Source organism: Panthera pardus, unplaced genomic scaffold (assembly GCF_024362965.1).
Source record: "Panthera pardus isolate Hobbes unplaced genomic scaffold, ASM2436296v1 HiC_scaffold_27, whole genome shotgun sequence".
NCBI classification, from domain to species: Eukaryota; Metazoa; Chordata; class Mammalia; order Carnivora; family Felidae; genus Panthera; species Panthera pardus.
Window position 1 is genome coordinate 29,183,763 of NW_026526843.1, and position 21,309 is coordinate 29,205,071.

The following is a 21,309-nucleotide window of genomic DNA, read 5'->3' on the forward strand; positions in this document are numbered from 1 at the left end:
GGGAGGGGCATGGAGAGAGGGAGATACAGAATCCGAAGCAGGCTCCATGAACCTTGAGATCATGACCTGAGCTTAACCGACTGAGCCACTCAGGCGCCCCGCCGGTGGTTTTTTTTTTTTTTTTTTTTTTTTTTTTTTTAATTTAACAATATATCCTGGACAACTTTCTCTGTCACTAAACATAGGTCCACATCATTGTCTGTTTATCAATAGCTGCATGTTATTCCACGGGCTAGATGTGCCAGTTTATTTAATCACTCTCCTGCTAACGAACGTTTATGTTGTTTCTAATTTGTGTTTTTCTACAGAACCCAACTCTGCCAGCACTGAACTGTTCTGTTGAAAATGCCCATCCAACTGTTTCTTACTATGCTCGTCCTCAAGTAGCATCGTATAATACCTACTACCATAGCCCTCCTCACCTGCCACCATACTCCGCGTATGACTTTCAGGTATGCTTGGAGAGAAAAAGAATTCTCCATTATTCTTGCTGCCGTTCATGCTCTCTTGTGGTCTCCCTAATTATGGAAGCTCCCTAATATGTACGAGGTAGCCGGGCTCTGACCCTGATGGCCTCCAGCAGCCTGTGGGTACCAGTGACCAGCTTAAAGACAGCGGCAAGGTGAGATGGGAAAGATGGGGAGAGGAGGAGCTGGGATCAAGGTGTCCCAGATTGCCTTGACCGGCACCCAGGAGAAGATGATACTCATTAATGTGTCCGTATGGACCCCGGTCCAGCCACGCATGGCTCTTCTCATTCCTCTGCCAGATAGAGAGACCTAGTCTGTTCTTTAGCACAAGGGACTCTGGCCACACAAGGGATTGAATGAAATCTGTAATGAGGAAGAAGTTCCTTGTTTTTCTCCAGACTTCCTAACTAGGACTATACAGAGAAAGGTTTTGTTTTGGGGTTTTTTGTTGTTGTTGTTGTTGTTGTTGTTTTTTAGTAACACGCCTCGCCCCTTTTTTGCCTTGTTATTACATGGGTCAGAAATAGAGTTACCAAATTTGTGCTTTCCCCTTTCCCATTTGAGCTGAGGCTAAGCACAGAGAAACAGAACCAAGAAAGGCACTTAATTAAAAGGGATTCATTATGTGCTGAGCACTGGACTAGGCACTTCAGGAAAACAAGCAAAATGGTCTTTTAAACATTTACAGTGATTGTAAACCCTTGACCATAGAAGAAGGGGATTACATTGAAATCTGGTTAATTAAAAATTTGAGGACCAAAGGAAATACCTTTGAAAGGAGAGAAGCCCGTAATGAATTTGCTTCCACTGACTAAGGGTCCCTGAATGCTCCAAGGGGACATAAAAGCATGAGTGTTTGGGGGTGCTTCCAATTAAGCAGCCAGTTTGCAAATACAAAGCCCTCGGGCAACCTAATTTCAGCTTTCGATTAACAAAATAATTGAAACTAGAAAACCCCATTTTGTTGAATAAAGTGTACTTTTGTTTGGTTTAGATACTGTCGTGGGGGTCTAGGACTCTATTGCAATAGTAATAGATAATGTGAGCCTGGATGTGTTCGCTGTTACAAAATGCGGGTACCAGAACAAGGTGGTGTCCCTTAAAGCTTGGGAAAAAAATTATGTTAGAACTTGTTCCAAAGCCTACAGTATTTACAGGTTAGACAACTGAGGGCACTTGTTACCCAGATAGGATACAGACTGGGAAACACAAATATGTTCAAAAAGGGCAGTGGGGCCCCTGGGTGGCTAAGTCGGTTAAGCGTCCAACTTGCGCTCGGGTCATGATCTCCAGGTTCATGAGTTTGAGCCCTGCATGGGGCTCTCTGCTGTCAGCACGGAGCCCGCTTCAGACCTTCAGTCTCCCTCTCTCTCTGCCCCTCCCCCGCTTGCGTGCACTTGCACTCTCTCTCTCAAAAATAAATAAACTTAAAAAAAATGTTAAGGGTATAGATCATTTCAGTAGTGATGGAGGCAAAAAGAGTCTTTTAAGAGAATACAGGGATGTGGACATTAACGCAGGAAGAAAAAGTAATAAAAAGTCATCCCAGGGGGTGCCCAGCTGCTCAGTCGGTACAGTGCGCAAGTCTTGATCCCAAGGTTGTGAGTTCAAGCCTCACGTTGGGCGTAGAGCATACTTTAAAAAAAAAAAAAAGTCATCCTGGCATAGAGGGGCCACACACACATAAGTTCAGCCCAAGAGGCTGCCTCCATTTATTTTATATCGAGGTAAATTATGTTCATTACATTGACTTTAAGAATTTTCACTTTATAACGTACCCCGAAGTAGGAACATTAATCTCCCTGGTTATGGTTGCTGCAAAAAAACAAAAGAGAGAGAGAGAGAGAGATGGGAAGACTCTCTTTAGGGTATGGAGACATTTCTCTGTCCCTCCTTCCTTATTCAAATACTACCCCAGGGATGAAAACAAGATCGACAATGCCAGTGGTGACTCAGGCTGTTGGCTTCATTTCAACCGGGTTTACTCTGTGTTCCCATGTGCCAGGCACTGTGCTAGGAGCTGTGGATATAAAGATTGATTACATTAAGAGATCAGTTTTGGTGGGGGGGGGGTGCCTGGGTGGCTCAGTCTGTTAGGCGTCCGACTTCAGCTCAGGTCATGATCTCAGGGTTCATGAGTTCGAGCCCTGTGTCAGGCTCTTTGCTGATAGCGAGGAGGCTGGAGCCTGCTTCACATTCTGTGTCTCCCTCTCTCTCTGCCCCTCCCCTGCTCATGTTCCCTTGCTCTCAAAAATAAAATAAACATTTTTTTTAATCTTAAAAAAAAAGAGATCAGTCTAGGGACTTGATGGGGGGGGGTCAGGGGACAGCAGTGGAGACAAAAAATGTAAATAGACTGTTACCCAGAGTGCGATGGAAACCCAGAAACAGGGTCCCTAACCCAGCGAAGGGATCCAAATCTAGCCACCTAAGCCAAACCTACACGTGGGCTTATAGCACAGACGTCAGGGATTTGTGGAAGCCTCTGCTTTTTTATTTTTAATTTTTTAAAGTTTATTTATTTTTGACAGACAGAGCAAGCAGGGCAGGGGCAGAGAGAGAGAGGAAGAGAGAGAATTTCAAGCAGGCACCACACTGCCAGCACAGAGCCTGATGTGGGGCTCGGACACACACACTGTGAGCTCATGACCTGAGCTGAAACCAAGAGTCAGACGCTTAACCGACTGAACCACCCGGGCGCCCCACGAAGCCTCTGCTTTTTAGTAACAGCTCCTATTCATTGAGCGCTGGTTATGCACCAAGCATTGTGTTGAGTGCTTTACAAGGGTCATCTTATTTAATCCTTTGAGGGAAAGACTTTTGTCATTACCAGTGTCTTGTCCTTGGAGTCTGACTCTACAATTGGCTTCAAGAATTCTTTGGAGAAGCTATATATCTGAGCACAGCATAGATCTTTTCCCTGGGTAATTTTAGGATATTTATATTTTTTACTGACTTAAATTATGGGCTTCCTAATCATGACTCAGAAAGGGTCTCTAAAGAGTAAACTCTCTCTGATTAATTATGAAATTGCTCCTCCCTCCAGGGGCTGCTGGAATACCTCTTACACCTCTCTCGGTTCTTTTTCTAGATTCGAGCTGTCTTCGTGTTTCCTTTTTGGAGACCGTAGAGTTGTGTGGTGTGGGTTCTGAGTGATGTGTTTTTAAGCGATTTGTTTCTCTCTAGAACTTTTTAACAAAATGATGGGGCACGTGGGTGGCTCAGTTGATTAAGCGTCCAACTGTGGCTCAGGTCATGATCTCACTGCTCATGGGTTCAAGTCCCGCATAGGGTTCTGTGCTGACAGCTCAGAGCCTGGAGCCTGCTTCTGATTCTGTGTCTCCCTCTCTCTCTGTCCCTCCCCTACTCACTCTCTCTCTCTCTCTCTCAAAAAAAAGGAGACATTTTTAAAATGTTTATTTATTTATTTTAAGAAAGAAAGAGAGCAAGCAGGGGAGGGGCAGAGAGAGAGAGAATCCCAAGCAGGCTCCACACTGTCAGCGTATATCCCGACTTCGGGCTCAATCTCATGACCGTGAGATCATGACCTGAGCCGAGGTGGAGTCGGATGCTTAACCTACTGGGCCACCCAGGTGCCCCTCCCTCTAAAACTTAAATGGTGTGTTGGGATTGAGTTTTCCTTTGTTCACCAAGTTTAATTCCCTTATAGTTTCATAGGAGGAAATACCAGTCTCTACCCAGGAAGGCCAAGAGGATGGGGGAACATCTGCTTGGGCTCCCAGATAAATAGAAAGCAGCCAGCAAAACGCACACCAGCTCTGACGATAAAACCATCAGCAGCACGGACCCGCCCCTCCCCCCACCACACGCCAGAAAACCAGAGCTCCCTTCTGATCTTCTCACATTGGAAAAGGGCCCAGAGTACAGCAGGAAAAGTGAACTTTCTAGACGTTTCTTCTGAATGACTTCCCTATTCTGGTCGTTTCCAAATAGGACTATATGTGACTTTGCGTTTGTTCCTTTTCACCCCAAGGCTGATGGAAGGGAGAGGAAAGAGACGCATAGGGTTTTGTTTTAACCCCTCAAAGTCATACCCTTATGAGGTGGCTGTCCAGTTAGAGAAAGCTTGGGAAACATTCCTTGTGGTCAGATGACTTCGCTCTGGTCGGATGGCCCCGAGGATGCTGTGAGTGCTGAGCTTGCAGAAGCAGGACTTTTGCAAACATTGGCCTCCAAGGTGTCCTTGCTGCTGCTTCTTTCCTCCTTCTCCCGCTCCTCCTCCTCCTCCTCCTCCTCCTTCGTCTTCTTTTTGAGAGAGAGAGAGAGAGAGAGAGAGAGAGAGAAAGCATGAGCAGGGGAGGGGCAGGGAGAGAGAAGGAGAGAGAGGATCTGTGCTGACAGTTGCCAGTCTGATGAGGGGCTTAAACTCACGAACCCTGAGATCATGACCTTTGCCGAAGTCGGACGCTCAACCGACCGAGCCACCCAGGCGCCCCTAAGTTGTCCTGGCTTCTAATGAACTCCCCATCCCCCAAGGCAGGAAGGATAGAAGCTGAGACTACCTTTGCCTCTTAGCTAATCTTCCCAATACTCACTTCTGTTGTCCGCCCCAGTTCATTTCCCTACTACGCGTAACCTCAGTTTCAGCCAAGTAGTCCACATTCCATAGGGTGTAAAGCATCCGTTTCTACTCCTGCTGGGAAATTCAACCCAGCGTAGCTTTATGTAAACCCTTAAGGATTCCAGCCATCCTTCCCAGTCTGGCCTATTGGGCCAGCCCCCCTGCTTCACTCTAACCGTGGACTGGTTCCTCTCCCGTCCACTTGTGTGTTGCCAAGTTTAGCCCAAAACAAAAGTCTCAGCCTGTGCAAAATGCAAATGCCTCTGTTTCTGCTCTTTATGAAATCACATGGGGGTCCATGAGATTTCATCTCAGCCACCAAACTGACCCACTAGAAATTGGGCCCGTTTATTTTTTATTTTTAGAGAGAGAGAGAGAGTGTGCAAGTGTGTGTGTGTGGGGGGGGGTGGAGAGAGAGTGACACAGAGAGACAGAGAGAGAGAGACAGAATCTTAAGCAGGTTCCACACTCAGGAGCCCGATGTGGGGCTCGATCCCACAACCCCAGGGTCACTACCTGAGCTGAAATCAAGAGTCGGACACTCAACTGACTGAGCCACCCAGGCACCCCAAAACTAGGCCCATTTGCTGAAAGGATTGCTTGGTCCGGGGGGAGGGGGGACAGCATACGGCCCAGGTGGCCGAGAGCCTCAGAAGGTGGTAGCGGCTGCCACTCAACTGTTCTCTTTATTTCCCCTCTCCTACCAACTTTGTCTCTCTCTCTCTCTCTCTCTCTCTCTCTCTCTCTCGTTTCTGACCCATCCCCTTTTTTCTTCTTCTTGCTTTTATCCACTCTTCTCTCCATCTCCCCCCGCCTCGCTTTCTGGGGCAGCAACAGAAACCGAGGGGGCATGTAAAGAATCAAGAAAGCCTGGATTTTACCCTGGGGACACAGCATCTTCCGCTGTGACCTTGGTCACCTGGCCGGGGTACAGGGCTCTCTTCAGAGTCACTGCCTCCCAGTGCTCCCGAAAAGAGAGAGAAGCACGCGCGACAGAAGGGCACACTCGTCCTGGAGAGTGTGGGTCCGCCGCCCGGCAGACAGGGGGCAGGCTAGGGTGGGAGAGGAGAGCCGTGTGTGTGTCCTGACAGGGTGGCCCTCCTCTGGAAGCACCACCAGCCCGTGCCTCGCCTCCCCTGCTTCGGGAAGCTTGAATGCACCGACGTAGGCCCCACAGTAGGCTATTTAGATGCTTTTCATGCTTTGTGGCTACAAGGGCTCAGAGCTCTGTTCTTCTGAGCTGCCCGTCCCATTAGTGGAGTCGACTCCTAGGCAGGAGCCCAAATGCACCAGGCCAGCTCCCCAGCTGCAACAGAGCCAAATCCTTCCCAAGGTGCCTGCCTGTTGCTAGGAAACGACGCGCTGGTACTGTGGGCCCCACCCCCAGCCCCAAGGGTGTGTGGACTGCAGCCAGTTAGCTCCCCAGTCCTCCCATGTTATCCTTAAGAAGACTCCCGGCGCCGCCGCCAAAGCCAAGCGAGAATCATCCCACCCCCGTCCGCTTGAATACTTCCCAGCCGCGAAAGTGAGAAGTGAAAACCAAAGGCTGTCGTGCCTCCCCCTTCTACTACCACCGCGTGCAACTGCCGCCCGCGGTGGCCTGTGCCTACCTCCCGGGACACAGCCGCCTCCTAGCCGTGCGGTGGGGAGCTTGCGCCTCCCGCCTGGGGCTGGCAGCGCCTAAAACCGGCCTGTAGCGGCATCCAGAAGGGCAGAGGACCGCGTCCCTGCGCGTGGGGACTCTTGTCCCCGCTGGGTTTTGCCCTCCTCTCCGGCTGAGAGGACAGTGCTCTTGGTTGAAGATGAGGGAGGGGGAAAAGGAGAGAGTTCTGTAGCGCAGAATGGAAGACGAGGCAGTCACCATACAAATGTCTTGGTTTTTTAAAGTTTATTTATTTGTTTGGAAAGAGGGACAGAGCACACGGGTGGGAGAGGGGCAGAGAGAGAGGGAGAGAGAGAGCATCCCAGGCAGCTTCCACGCTCAGCACAGAGCCCGACGCAGGGCTCCAAACCCACGAACTGTGAGATCATGACCTGAGCTGAAATCAAGAGTCAGGCCCTTGGGGCACCTGGGTGGCTCAGTCCGTTAAGCGTCTGACTTCGGCTCAGGTTATGATCTCGCGGTTTGTGAGTTCGAACCCTGTGTCCGACTCTGTGCTGACAGCTCAGAGCCTGAAGCCTGCTTCGGATTCTGTGTCCCCCTCTCTCTCTGCCCCCTGCTTGCGCTGTCTCTCTCTCTCTCTCTCTCTCTCTCTCTCTCTCTCGAAAAATGAATAAACATTAAAAGAAGAAAAAATTAAAAAAAAAATAGATGCTTAGCCAGCTGAGCCACCCAGGTGCCCAAGTTGTTTTGTCTTTAAAGGCTCTGCAGTTTCTATGACCTTTGACGTTCCTTCACTCAGGGTGAAATAATAGATGGGGTGGGGGAGGTGGAGGGAATAATGGCACCTACATCTCTTGTCGGTCCCAGCGTTATGTGGACAGGTATTTCAGTGTCTCAAGCAACACCTAGAAACCTGGACATCCCTTTCTAAGGAGTGCAGGGGTGAGGACTGGGGATAAGGAGACTCACCCAGATAGTCTCAGGCTCCAGATATCTCATGTCAGCGGGGCGCCTCAGGGGCCCAGTCGGTTAAGTGTCTGACTCTTGATCTCCTCTCAGGTCATGATCTCACGGTTCGTGAGTTCGAGCCCCGAATCAGGCTCTGCGCTGAGAGTGCGGAGACTGCTTGGGATTCTGTCTCTCCATGTCTCTGCCCCTCACCTGCTTGTGCTCTCTGTCAAAATAAATAAATAAACTTTAAAAAAGAAAAAGAGGGGCGCCTGGGTGGCTCGGTCGGATGAGCATCCGACTTCAGCTCAGGTTATGATCTCGTGGTTCATGAGTTGGAGCCCCGCGTCGGGCCCTGTGCTGACAGCTCAGAGCCTGGAGCCTGCTTCGGATTCTGGGTCTCCCTCGCTCTCTGCCCCTCCCCCACTCATGCTCTGTGTCTGTCTCTCAAAAATGAATAAACATTAACAAAATTTTAAAAAAGAAATAAAAAGAAATCTCATGTGGAGGCTGACTCTAGATTGCCCCAGGCCTGGAAAAATGACATGATCCACTCAGACTCTGGCCAGGTGAACAAAGTAAAGGAACGACCATCCCAAACTGCACTTGAACTCTTGAGAAATTTTGGTGTTAAGTGGGTGTTCCTAGAGCTAAGCCACGCCCGAAAACTGCAGTTCTCCACCCTGTCCATTGGTTTATTATGTGCACTCTTTCTGGGAGCCTAGAACTGGCCTCTGGCCTCCCGCCATCCCCGTACCCCCCTCCGGCCTTCACGCCTCAGCCACGTCCCGCCGCTGCTGGAGCAAGGCGGCGATAGCTACAAGATGTGACTGTATTCTTTGAAAATGGATTTTATTTTTAAAACACATGCCAAGTTCATCTTCTGTAGTCCTGAGGTTACAGTCACTCATTCAACATGTATTGAGCACCTGCTACTTGCCAAGCACTGTTGTCAGCTCTGGGGGATACAGCAATGAACAAAACAGGCCAACTCTCCTTGAGCAGGAAAACCGTTCGGGTCAGGGGTCTATATATACATGGGCCAGGGAAAGAGAAGTAGCAAATGACTCCTCATGAGTTAATTCACTGTTTTTTTTTTTTATTTTTAACATTTATTCATTTTTGAGAATGAGAGACAGAGCATGAGCGGGGGAGGGGCAGAGAGCGAGGGAGACACAGAATCCGAAACAGGCTCCAGGCTCTGAGCGGTCAGCACAGAACCCGACGTGGGGTTCGAACTCACAGACCGCGAGCTCATGACCTGAGCCGAAGTCAGACGCTCAACCCACTGAGCCACCCAGGCGCCCCACTGTGTGTGTGTTTTTTTTTAATCTATATCCTCTCTCTTCCCAAAGACAACACAAAGTCACATTGAATCCTGTGTCTCTGCAACCTGACAAATCGCTCCTTGTGCTCGCCGTTGGTAGTCTCACCTCCATGCCCGTGTTCTTCTGCCCTCCCCTGAATTTGGGGGTGGTGGGCCACGAGTAAGATGAAACAGAAATTGCTGGACTTAAAAGAGCCCAGGTCCAAGACACCATTTAACCTCTCTGACCTTAGTTTCTGTTTTGTGTTTTGGTCTGCGAGATGGGCTCCGTGATATATTCTGGTAGCAAAGACTTTCCCAGGTATTACTGGCTTAACCTCAGATGTTCTTTTAAGTTTTCTTTGTTTTTAAAATTATCTCTGAGAGAGTGAGAGAGCATGGAGGGGCAGAGGGAGAGGGAGAGAGAGTGAATCCCAAGCAGGGATTCACTGTCATCGCAGAGCCCCATGCGGGGCTTGAACTGAGATCGTGACCTGAGCCGAAATCAAGAGTCGGACGCTTAACCGGCTGAGCCACCCAGGCTCCCACCTCAGATGTTCTTAAGGCCCGGAGCACCTTTGTTTCGGAGACTTAGCTGGGATGCTGTTGCCATAGCTCGAGGGAGGGGTAGCGAAGGCTTGGGTTGTGAACGTGGAAAAGGGAGTGGCGGGTTGGAGGGACGACACAGAAGCAGGAGCGACAAGAATTGGGAACTGGATGCAGGGCTCAAGGGGCCGGGAAGGAGGATGCCGTGCTGTCTGTGTGGGAGCTTTGTAGCGCGACTGGGAGAGAGAGTGGGACCAGCCCCCGCCCCTCGTGATCTTTGCGAGGTGTGGGAGCACTCTGTGCTTCCAAACAGAAGCAAACGCGGTCCAAATGCGTTTTTAAATAACATGCACTTCGGAGGACTTGCCACCTGGCTGCCTAACCTGATGTTCTGTTTTTATCACACAGCATTCGGGTGTCTTTCCGTCCTCCCCTCCCTCCGGACTTTCTGATGAGCCCCAGTCCGCCTCGCCTTCGCCCAGCTACATGTGGTCCTCGAGCGCACCACCCCGCTACTCTCCACCCTATTACCCGCCTTTTGAAAAACCACCACCTTACAGCCCCTAAAGAGGAATGCCTGTTGGCTATCGAGATTATTGTGGCTTTTGTATTTCTGCTTTAGTGGAAGTGTGTAGGGTACAACGTTTAAGGTGTGATTCTTATGCATACGGTTTTACAGAGGCTTGCCAAGCCAGGGAAAGATAGGGATGAAGCTTCTGCGTCATCAGTGCAGAGCAGGGGTGGCTGGGCTGAACCCAGTGCTTCCAAGAAGGGCAGCAACACACTCTTTAAGCAAGGCTGCGGAGCCGTCCCAGCAAGAGGCGTGTCCCGCGCGGACCTGCATTTCCCACAGGCTTGGCGTCTGCGCTCTGCAGAAGCGTGGTCACCGCCTGTTTCACTTTGTGTAAATGCAGGGGCCTCCTCGGACGCTTGTAGATTGCCACCCTAGCACCTTGGTTGAAGCACCTGGCTTATGGGCCCTATCTTTCCCTACCGCCAACGTCGGTCCCTAAGGAAAATTTCCCAGATGATGGAGCTATGCAGTGGTTCCAACACAGAGCGTTCCGGCTAAGATTTTGTTTGCTTTTGTCTGGATGTTGAAAAACGCTGCCCGTATCTTGTACTCCTTTTCTTCTCCGTGAGTATTGTAAAAATGGCTGTTGTGATCATTCAGCTCAAGCTTTTGTTATCAGTACCTCCCAAAGGGAAAAGTGCAATATTCCCTCGACTAGCGGGAACAGGGTTGATTGTTTAGGAAGCACTGAAATACAAAGAGCGACATGTGAAGTGCTGTGAGTAGATCTCAGTTCTACATCCGGTAACTTAGGAGACCGCGGTTCCACTGCAGGACGCGGTACTACAAAAGACATTTGCTACGGGAGATAGAAATCCGACGGTTAAAAATGCCAGATTAGGTTCTTGGGTGGTGATAGGAATTGTTACTAATCTTTGTGACTATTTAATCTCCAAATATTGTGCTTCAATCCCAGCAGACCGCACGTATCCTGCACCCCACCCCCGAAAGAATCATCCTTTTTTGTGTGGAGACCAATCACGACAGTGTTCAAGATTATGAAAGTGTCACAATGCCGCTTTAAGTCTGCAAAACCTCAAAAGTCGCCAACCTGACAAATTCTTAAGTGTTACCGTAGATTTAAAAATCCATCTGGCACATTGTGGTAGGTGTTTGTACAGTTCTTTTAATTACACATAGCTTTAAACCATCAACCTGACGAATTTAACACTCTGGCACCCATGCCTTCAACTTCAGAATGAACACTTTCACTGCGATCTTACGCTAACCTGAGGATTGACTGATTTAAAGGCAGGCTGCTAATCCTACACTTGTATAATGTAAAAATACAGGGGCTACAGGAGGGTACCTAATTAGACAGTTCTGCAAACACAGAACACATACTGGAAAATTTTCCAGCCAATTTCGCTACCTCCCGACTTGATGGATTCGAGGTAGCAGGCAAATGCTGGTGCTCCCATCTACCTTGTAGACACCCAGCCATCGAGAATTAGCAAGGCGCGACAAGTGCACCCGCTGTTCACAAATCAATGTTTGCAAAGCATTCGGTTTAACTTCCAGCACCATGAATGATGTCTCATCCAGAGTTCAAATCGGGAAAACGAAAATGATCCTTTTGTGTTACGTAGAATTACTATTATTTTCTACACTTCTGAGCATATTAAATTCTATTGGATTTCAAAAAGGGACTAGTAACCAATTGACTTACTATACAAATACCAACTTGTAATACTCAGTGACATCTTTTGCCATTTACACTTTACCTTTTGCTTTAGTGAACGTGTCTGAGTATTTGATTTTTTAAAAGGCACCAGTACACAGTATATCCTACATTTATCACATTTCTTAAAGTGTTAAGACTCTGACTCATTTCTATGTATTTTTCTTACTTTACAAAATAACTTGAAACAGAATAGATTTTGTAACACTTAATTTGAGCAGCTTCTTTTTTTATTACATTGAATTCTATACAGTGCATGTTACCTTAGAAAAATTAATATTTGCTGCTTTACTCTTTTGCAATACATTTGCTGTAATGAAGGAATTTCTATTTCCAATATGGACCTTGACTGCATTTTGTAATATTTACTGCTTTATTCCTAATTCTGCTTTAAAGTATTGAACTGGGCATGAAACATTAAAATATTAATCCAGAACCTGTATAAACTGGATGTTGCTTAAAATCTGTATCACTGCCATGTTGGAAACCCAGACTGCTTTTGTGATGTTTCAGATTAATAAAACTGTCCTCCTCCTTATTCACTTACGTGCGTCTTCATGGAAGGTACAAAAGTATCACAGACACCCCAAAGCCAGTGACAGACAACAGCCTACTCACTTCGGACTAATGTGGCTCAAGATACCACAAGGATGCAATTAACCCACAAGCGAAATCTGTTAGAAGGGGGGGGGGGGGGGCGGGTGGCAGTAAAGTGTCATCCAGACTGAGATGGCATTTTGAGACCAAACCAGGAAGCAGCAAGCCACTCCATTCGGCTTGGCTTCCAGAGTTTCCCTCCGGGCAACTTACTGGCTGGGGCCCGGGTGGGGGTGGGGGATGGAGCGGACGACAACCCAGGTGCTGCAAAGCTGTTCTCCACAAAGTGCGGGCCTTAATCCACAGATTTTACAGAGCGTGGTGGTGAGGTCAAAGTGTAGTTTTATCTAAAGTGGTGCCATCTGTGTGCCAGAGGGGAGGGGAAGAAATGGTTAGCTCTGCTAGGTGTTTAAACAAGTTTAGGAAAGATCAAAACAAGCCTTCCTGCATTCTGGTCAGGACATATATTTACCTCCAAGGGGCCTGGACCATGTAGCCCCAAGGGAGGTCATCGCACAGACATGACTAAGCTGGAGAGCCAAAGATGGAGTCGGTATTGTCAGCACTCCTACAAACCTAGGAGTTTTGTTATGCTGCCATCAGAAATACCCCCAGTCTCCTACTACAAAAACTGAAAAACAACAGAAGAGTAAAGTCTATACAATTTCCTTTTCTTAAGTAAGCTCTATGGCCAATGTGGGGCTTGAAGACCCCCGGCATGCTCTACCGACTGAAGCCAGCCAGGCGCCCCAAGTCTACATAATTTCTGAAAGATAATCTCGTAAAAAATACGCTCAAAAAAATCAGAATTATAACATTTTATTTTTGCCATAAGAAGCTCTATGAACTAATACCAGGTAATGGTTAATGAAAAGAACTTAAAGTCATATGACAGGGAAGATTGTACAAGTATGAACATTACAGTATTGGGTAGAGTCAGATGATGGACAGATGAGGAAGCCAGTGCTGTTGAATTAACATTTAATCCTTTAGAATATGCATGCCTTGACAATACAAAATACCTTGACCATTTTTAACCATTTATCTTTTTGGTACAATGGAAAAAATACATCAATTCCTCGTAGTAGTTGTATGGGGGGATCATTACCACCGAAACGATAATGATCATTTCAAATACGTTTTAAAGTAAATCTTGCAAGATTCTTATGGCATTTTAAAATCTTTGCTTACTTTGAGCATTTCATTTTCTATCATCTCTTTTAACAAAATGCTATTTCAAACAGTTTCTATCCAGAACATTTACAGGTAATTTAGCACAGGAGCAAACTTGAAGCCAACTTAAAAGAAAAAAAGAAGGGATCTAATAGCCAGAAAACTAAATATTAAATAGGAAAACACCATGTTAAGTTTTAAACAGAATCTTGCTACAGATTTCCAACCCAATGAATCCTGAGGGTGAATGGTTTCAGCCCCGAACGAGTATGCCACACGAATTCTGAACTTTGGATATAGAAACTTCTTGAAGACCCTGACATACATCGCAGGGAAGAGTCTTCTGGCAAAAATACAAGTTAATTTTCCAGTTTTCCTTCTCCCAAGAAACTCTAGAAGATACCTTCATTAGGCACAGAGTTTAAGTTTTATATTCAGAATTTACATAGAGCACAGCAGCAGCAAATAGTTAGATCCGTATTACTCAAAATGGAGAGTTTTCCATTACAGAACTGGTTTGTCATAATAGCCTTGTAGAAACTCTCAAGTTTTGTTACGATCAACTCGTTTTCTTAGCAGTTGAGTTTGAAAGTTCTGGAAGTTCTGCTGGCATCGGTATCATTCACACTTGCTGAAGTAATTATGTCTAACTGGTAAAACAACATTAATGAAACTCAAACAGATTTCCACTGAAAATATTTCTGAGTGCACCGTATAGTCAAAGAGTAATGTTGTCAATATCCACACAGAAATTAAACAGATATTGTGATTCCGGAGATCACAGTCTTAAATTGTAAGGTAACTTAAAAATCTTCCAAGGATTAGCTTACAAAATGGTTTGAAGGTCTAGACTCACAGAACAGGAAACAGTCAGATGCACATCACTCTAGCCCTCTGTAAGCAAACCATTATAATATTTTTCTTTCTTCTTGTATTATTGCAAATACGGAGGCCTGAGACCCTCCACTGCCAACTGAAACACTGAAACCATTATCTTCAAATCTAGCTCGCCATCAGAAGAATGATGCATACATGAGAAATTATGATTAAAGCTTTAAGTTCCGAGTCAAGAAATAGACTATTTTTAAAAATACGTGGTTAAAGAGAAGAAAATATCTATGTTGAATTAAGAAATATTTAAGCAAGGTTACAAATGACTAACAACTATGCACAACAATCTTTTTTAGTATCTATTAATTTTTTTCCTTTGCAAAAAGTAATTTACAGAAGTTCAACAAGTTAATCCTGTTACAAAGGCTAGGCTATACATTTGTTCCAACCTGCTTCCTTTTAGTACTAGCACTTCAGTGAGTTTTGACTTTATTTTCTAAGTGTTTAAATAGGTGTCATTTTAAAAGGAAGAAAGGTATACTTATTGTTCTCAAGAGAAATGGGAATCAACAAGCCTCTAGAACATTCCATATACAGTTTCTGATTGCTATAATATTGCAGCACTTTGCAGATGGAATGGAACTTAACTTCAGAAGGGGTAACAACCTAAAAGGTCTTGCCGAAAGGAAAATACTAGATCACGGATTCAACTATTTCAAACAAAAACTTCCTATTAGAAATTCTAAGTAATATGAACATTTAAAAATATATACCAGTAGCCTCCCGCCTAAAATATGTAGGAGTCTCATTTATGGAATCTATCATTTATAAAGATTTATACATAATGAAAGATTTATTTGGTGGCTTTCAAATTCAAACTTTGAAATTTCTCAAGGGAATATTTTTAACCATAGGAACAAAAAGGAAATCACCATTCACCTCCGCTCTCTATCACGTAAGAACACAGAATTCAAAACAAACCAACAGAACTCTTCCTCTCCTCCAGTCTGCAATACAGAGATTTGTTTTCCGTGAACACTTTCGCCCACGGAGACCGCACTGCAAAGGTATATATACACAGTAGTCCAGCCACCAAAGTCCTTTCCAGACAATGGCAAGAAAAGTGAAACTTACAACTTAACTCTAATGAACTAAAAACTCTTTCTTCAGATGAGACACTTGTCTGCATGGCCATCTTCATGGCGGGAGGGAGGCAGGAGGTTGCTATCCATTTGGACTAGCAGAATACACAACCAAGCAGAGACTTATTCTGAGATTTTCCAGAACAACTTTAGAAGTTCTTGTTTACTTTTTATGCCATATCCAAAACACAACACACATTTATAGTCTCAATATTAACAAAATTGAGAATTCAGCAGTAAAGTGCTAACATGGAAGGGGAAAGTTGGAAGATATACTAGGGTAAGCTAATAACTCCAGTTATTTTTAAAGAACATTCAGACTGCTTCAAAATCCTATTCAGGAAACTATCTCTCCAAGCTTTTGTGGTTTGCCTCTTAAAAATGAGCTGAAAGAGAACTATATAAACAGACACTTGGGAGGGGGGGAAACTTCTCAATCTCTACTCAAACTTTCGGAACGATTTGCTTCTAAAAATTATCAACAAATAATCCAAGTAGACTGCCTTCAGATGGCGTGGCAGATCAAATTAACTCGTTTTCACCTTAATTTGTGTTACAGGTTTTCTGAAACCCTTGCCCCTTAATGCAAACCAGAGTTTCTGATACTTCCAAATTCAGTAAGATTCAGGTATTATAAATTCAAACTCAGTACTGCCATCTGTTACATTCTGTTTAAAAATGGAATCATTTTCCTGCTGAATAAAAATATCTTCCCAGGTCATTGGCTTGTTCTGAGGAGTAGATGCGGCCCCTACGGCAGGTTCTTTCCCATCATCAACCTTATACCCAATACCATCATCCTTCATTACAGGCACAGAGCCTGACCTATCAGAAAGATACGCATATTGTCTGATCTGTAAGGACCTGCACGGATGTAAACGATAAAGCTTTGCGTCCCCGGAAGGGTCCTGACTATGAACTGACTTTATGTGTGAAGACATAAACTGATAGTTGATGAAAGATTTGCCACAGGCCAAACACTGATACCTTCGCTCCCCCGTGTGATGGATTTCATGTTTTGTGCGATATTCTGCCAGAGGAAATACCTTCTCACAGTAACGGCAAGGATACTTCTTCTCCCAAGAATGAATGTTAAAATGTCTCCGCAAGCTTGTCAGACAGACATAGGACCTCTTGCACACAATACAGATATAATAGACCCTCCCATCTACTATTAACTCATAGTGATCATCGTGTTTTACTTTCATACGCTTGTTTGCCGTCTCACCGCTAGATGTTTTTGGTATCTCATTCTCAAGTCTGGCCTCCCCTTCATCAGGGTCATCTTTGACTGGGATCACTATGTCATAAGTATCTTCACCGATATTTGCATAAACCTTGCAACCCGTTGACAAGCCTTCAATCTCAGTGGCTGTATCTAAAGTAATGATCTTCTGACCCTCCATTAGATGCTTTGATCCTAAACCTGCATCGTTAGTGTTTCTGGTAATTATATCTGAAATCTTTAAAGAATTAGAAAGTGGCTCTTGCAGAAGTGTAGGAACCTGCATCTTCTGTATCAATGGTCCATCAAAAGTGGCATTCGGGGGGATTTCAGCCTGTGGGACCAAAGATGTATTACTGACGGCCGAATCTGGACTGGAGCTAATAGTGTCATCATCATCATCTATAATTTCCTCCTCCTCCTCTTCATTGGCCTTGCTTCCTGTTAAAATAGCACTGTTTGGTGTCTGCGGATTCTGCACAAGTAAATTGATCGAAGGAGACATATGATTTGGAAGTGAAGAACTGACATTTGGTGGTGTAGTAAGTGGTGTCTGATTTAACAGAATAATGTTGGGAGTCAGATGTGTCGGGGCTGAAGACACCAGCAATTTTTCACTTCCTTGTGTCTGGCTCAGAGTTGCCTGATTCACAGCAGTAGGAAGTTTCTGAGTAGGTGTGACATTTGGTAAAGGGGGAGAGTTATTACTAGCACCGGGAGCAACATCTGAAATAGCAACGGAACCTGGGTTAGGCTGGACCTGTGTCACTGCATTGGTACTCGGCAAAGTCTCCTTTGCGGGCAGAATCTCAGAGCAGAAAATGACATCATCGTCATCATCATCTGAATCGGTAACAATTATCTTTTTTGTCTCATAATCTTCAGCAGATAAGGAAAAAGACTCTGTTATAATAGGCATTATAGTGGCCCCGTTATCTTGGGCTTCATCTTTTGATTTTGGCATTTCAAGGTTCTTGTCACCAGAACCAGGTGGTAAGTTCTCTGCATTACCATCCTGAGCTGTACCTGAGATGCTTTTAACCTGTGACAATGGGACACCAAGCTCTGCTATAAATTTAACCCCTAACAACTGTCCTGATTTAATCAGCTCATCAAGTAAATCTGATCTAACACGAACGATTTTAGAACTATAGATATAATTGAGAATTTCTGCAAAAATCTCTGCTCTTATAAAGCTCAGTTCAACAACTTGCCCAGCAACCGAGAAGAGCTGATGGAAGTAAGTACTAGAAGCTGAGAGAATATTCCTGTGGGCCCGGAATTTTCGGTCTTCCACGATGACGGTAACATCACAGAAGAGTCCACGGCCACGCTGCTCATTCAAGGAGTTCAGCAGACTGCCAGAGTATTGAATGTCTGTAGCCGAAATCAGTTTTCTACTCTCCATGCCTATAAGAGAAAGGGAGGAGGAGGGGGTGGGAGAAGATTAGAAAAGAAAAACAAAAGTACTTTATCATTCAGAATGTAAGCTACAGCATGGCGTAGGCATCGCCGGGCATCAGGTTTTAACTGAAGGTTGGCCTAACTTTTTGGCTTGTATATAAATTGTTCACGAAGGCTGGTTTCTGGACCACGCAACAAATCTCATGACTTCCCCCCGAGAAGAGACAAGCAAGTTTTTAACTGATCTACAGATTTGAATAGTAATATCTCTTCCTCTGAATCTCAGATACATGCATCACCACTGAGAATTTCTTAAGATTAGAATGAATTTTCTTGGTTCCATTTTTTGGGTTTTGTCCTCAAGAAGAGTTAAGAGTTCATTTTTAACGGTCTTAAAACTTTATGAAGTCTTCGTCGTGAACACACAGAAGTTATTCCACCTGTAAATGAATGATTTCAGTGTCAGAGGAGCTTGGTGTGTGCAATATCCATTCTACAGTTTCTAAATTTTAACTCATCTTTAAGAACATATTCAAAAGCTACTCCCTGCAGCCAGAAACTGAATTAGTGTTTATCAACCCTGACAATCATTACCTCTAGACTGCCCATTATTTTTCTGTTCTTATTTAAATCGGAGTGCCACATCTAGATAAACTATGAAACACTTTTTTTTTTTACCTTCTCCCCTCTCCTCATCCTCCTTGCCCCTTCCCCTCACCTCTCTACTCTTACAATCTCCAGAGGTAACTTGTAAAGAGTTTCAAGTGAAGTCAACAGATGCTACTGTGAAAAAATAAGACTAAGGACAAGTCACCATTTCTTAATGCTTATTTGCATGAAAACACAAAACATTTCAATTTGTTGGTAAAGAATTATGGGCAGCCGTAGGAGAACTTTTTTATACCTGATGTGTTAGTGACAATGAAAACAGAAACTTACTGGAACAGAGCGGACAGTTACTCTAGAAAAAGGGAGCGGGATGTCAGTAAAGAGCAATGCTGTGTACCACCCCCCAAACATTCTTTTTTTGCATGTTCCAGAACATACTCCTGGTAATAAGGATGCGGAGTTGTTTAAAACGCATACATGTATTAAATATATTATTTAGCTTTTATGTATTTATCTTTCATATATTTTATGTATGTACAAACAATTAGCTGATAAGTACTTTACGTAAACACACACACACACACACACACACACACACACACACACACACACTTTTATTGCTAATATTCTTTCCCTTTAAAGTTACCAAAACACTACCACTGTCATCACAGTGCTTAAGTTATATACACGTGGAGGGCAGGGCATCTCAAGCCTCTTCGAAATTTTCAAAATTACAGCTTAAAAACAAAAAGTAGGCAAAAAGCCTAGAAATGAGGATTTCAAACACCATCCGTTATAAGGCGTTGCTCGTTTAACAGTACCAAGGATTTCCAGGTGACCATAAAGGCATTCATCAGAGAGGGTGACCTTTGGACAGCGAGCCAGCAACCAGGGCTTCCGAAATATGGGGATTTCGACAGAAGTCGCTGCTAAGTGGGTAGACAGGTTTTTCGGAATCCGATTTTTGTCGTTTGCAAACGGGTTCCTGGAACGGGGTAATGCATCGAACGTACGTGTCCAGGTGACACTGGGGACTGGTTTCATTTTGTGTGGCTTTCCTCCCGCTTCTCCCCGTCAGGGTGGGCCCGGGAACCGCACAGATCGCTCTGAACCCTCCCCACGAGCTGCGAGCTGCCCAAGGAAAAGCCATTCCGCGTCACTGGGAGGCAAACCCCGGACCGAGGGCAGGTGAAGGTGGAAAAGCGAGAAACGCCATCCGCGAGGGAGTCAAGCCGACACGCGGCTCCCTGCGGCAGCTGCACCCCATCTTCCTTACTCCACCCCCTCTTCCCCATTTGCGCCCGGCCGGCTGCAACCGACGTTTTTCACCCCAATTCACGCGAAAAGGCAGCGTCCCGGAAATCCAGGAGGAGCTACGACCGGCACGGCGAGGGCAGGGGTCCTCCGGCGAGCCGGGGAAAGTGGAAGGTGGCGAACGCGAGGGTGGGGTGTTGGGAGGGGATGAGGCCAAGCGGGCGGCATTGTTATGCCCCGGGAAGGGGACGGAAGGGGAGGATGGGCCGGGCAGAAAAGCTCTAAATCAAAGTAGGGGCTAGGAGGAGAAAAAGCAGGCACAAAAAGCCAGGCGGAGGGCGAGGGAAAAGCCAAGTGGGTCCCCGCGGCGGGCTCCCCACGCGCCGGGCCTACCCGGGGAACCGGCGGCCCCCCGGCCCCTGACGGCGGAGGGGACCGCGCCGCGGCCCTCCGGGCTCGTCCCCTCCTTCACTCCCGGGCCCACACAAAGAAAGGGCCGGAGGAGCGGAGCCTCCGACTCCGCCGCTTCCTGGTTCAAGTGAGGAGAATGCAAACGCAGGCGCGGCCCGGCGACGGAGGCAGCGGGCGCGCTCCCTCGCCTCTCCCGGCGCCCGGCCGGGTCCTCACCTGCTTCCCGGCGCCGCCGCTTCTCCTCGTCGGGCCGCGCGGACGGGTGGGAACCCTCCAACAACCAGAAGCCGGACTCCGTGGCGATTCGGCTGCTTCTTCAAACGTCGCTCCAGTCTTGGTCGACGTCGACGCGGCTGCCGCCACCGCTGCTACAGCTGCCCCACGCCGCCGACAGAGGGCACAGCGCGGGGGCGCCTTCCACTTCGGCGCCCTCCTCCTCCGAACGCGGTTCGGGCCTTTCCGGAAGGGCCCGAGCTCCCGGCGGCCGCGCTTCGGCGGCCGCGCGTCGGCGTCCCGCTCTGCCTTCGGCTCCTTCCGCAGGGGGCGGAGTGAGACTGGGAAGCTCTGGGAGCGTTCGGCCCTTTCCGGAGGGCGAAAGGGTGGGAAAAAAGGAAGGGAAAGATGGGGTCATGCCGGCACCCGCGTGGGATGGGAGGGAAGCGAGTCGCTTTCACCTAAATTCGGCGCCAGCCTCTAGGGCGTAAAAACTTTTAGAGACTGTACGAGTTTGCGAGTTGGAAGCTGCTCGATCAGCCCGTTTCTTGGATGCTAAGCCACCTTGAAATACAATCTGAATACATATGATAAAATCAAATGGATCGACTCAGGATGATTCAGGTTTCTAGGATAACAAGTTGATAACGACATCACAGTACTATTTTTAAGAAATAAATCTAGTGTTTGGACACCAGGCTGTCTTCGTAATTTAATACTAAATGAAGCGGTACTATCTT

General features: G+C 46.4%; 2 protein-coding genes across 2 annotated transcripts in view; one reads left to right on the forward strand and one right to left on the reverse strand.

Annotated features, from left to right (window-relative positions):
• The window catches only part of TMEM255A (transmembrane protein 255A), a 55,950-nt gene extending 43,702 nt beyond the window's left edge, over positions 1–12,248 (forward strand). Inside the window, 2 exon segments of the mRNA XM_019421845.2 lie at positions 309–452; positions 9,864–12,248. Of these exon segments, the coding sequence (XP_019277390.2) occupies positions 309–452; positions 9,864–10,022 (303 nt within the window). The 3' untranslated portion in view covers positions 10,023–12,248.
• An 862-nt stretch (positions 12,249–13,110) lies between these two features.
• ZBTB33 (zinc finger and BTB domain containing 33) lies at positions 13,111–20,827 on the reverse strand. The gene is made up of 2 exons (XM_019421848.2): positions 20,573–20,827; positions 13,111–18,088 (listed from the first exon to the last, which is right to left on the reverse strand). Exon 2 carries the CDS (start codon positions 18,084–18,086, stop codon positions 16,068–16,070), a length of 2,019 nt encoding a protein of 672 aa, XP_019277393.1. The 5' UTR covers positions 18,087–18,088; positions 20,573–20,827; the 3' UTR covers positions 13,111–16,067.
• Positions 20,828–21,309: the final 482 nt, after the last annotated feature.

Bases quoted from the DNA above. Each gene is read 5' to 3' on its own strand.
- ZBTB33 (XM_019421848.2), bottom strand. From the start codon at position 18,086: ATGGAGAGTAGAAAACTGATTTCGGCTACAGACATTCAATACTCTGGC.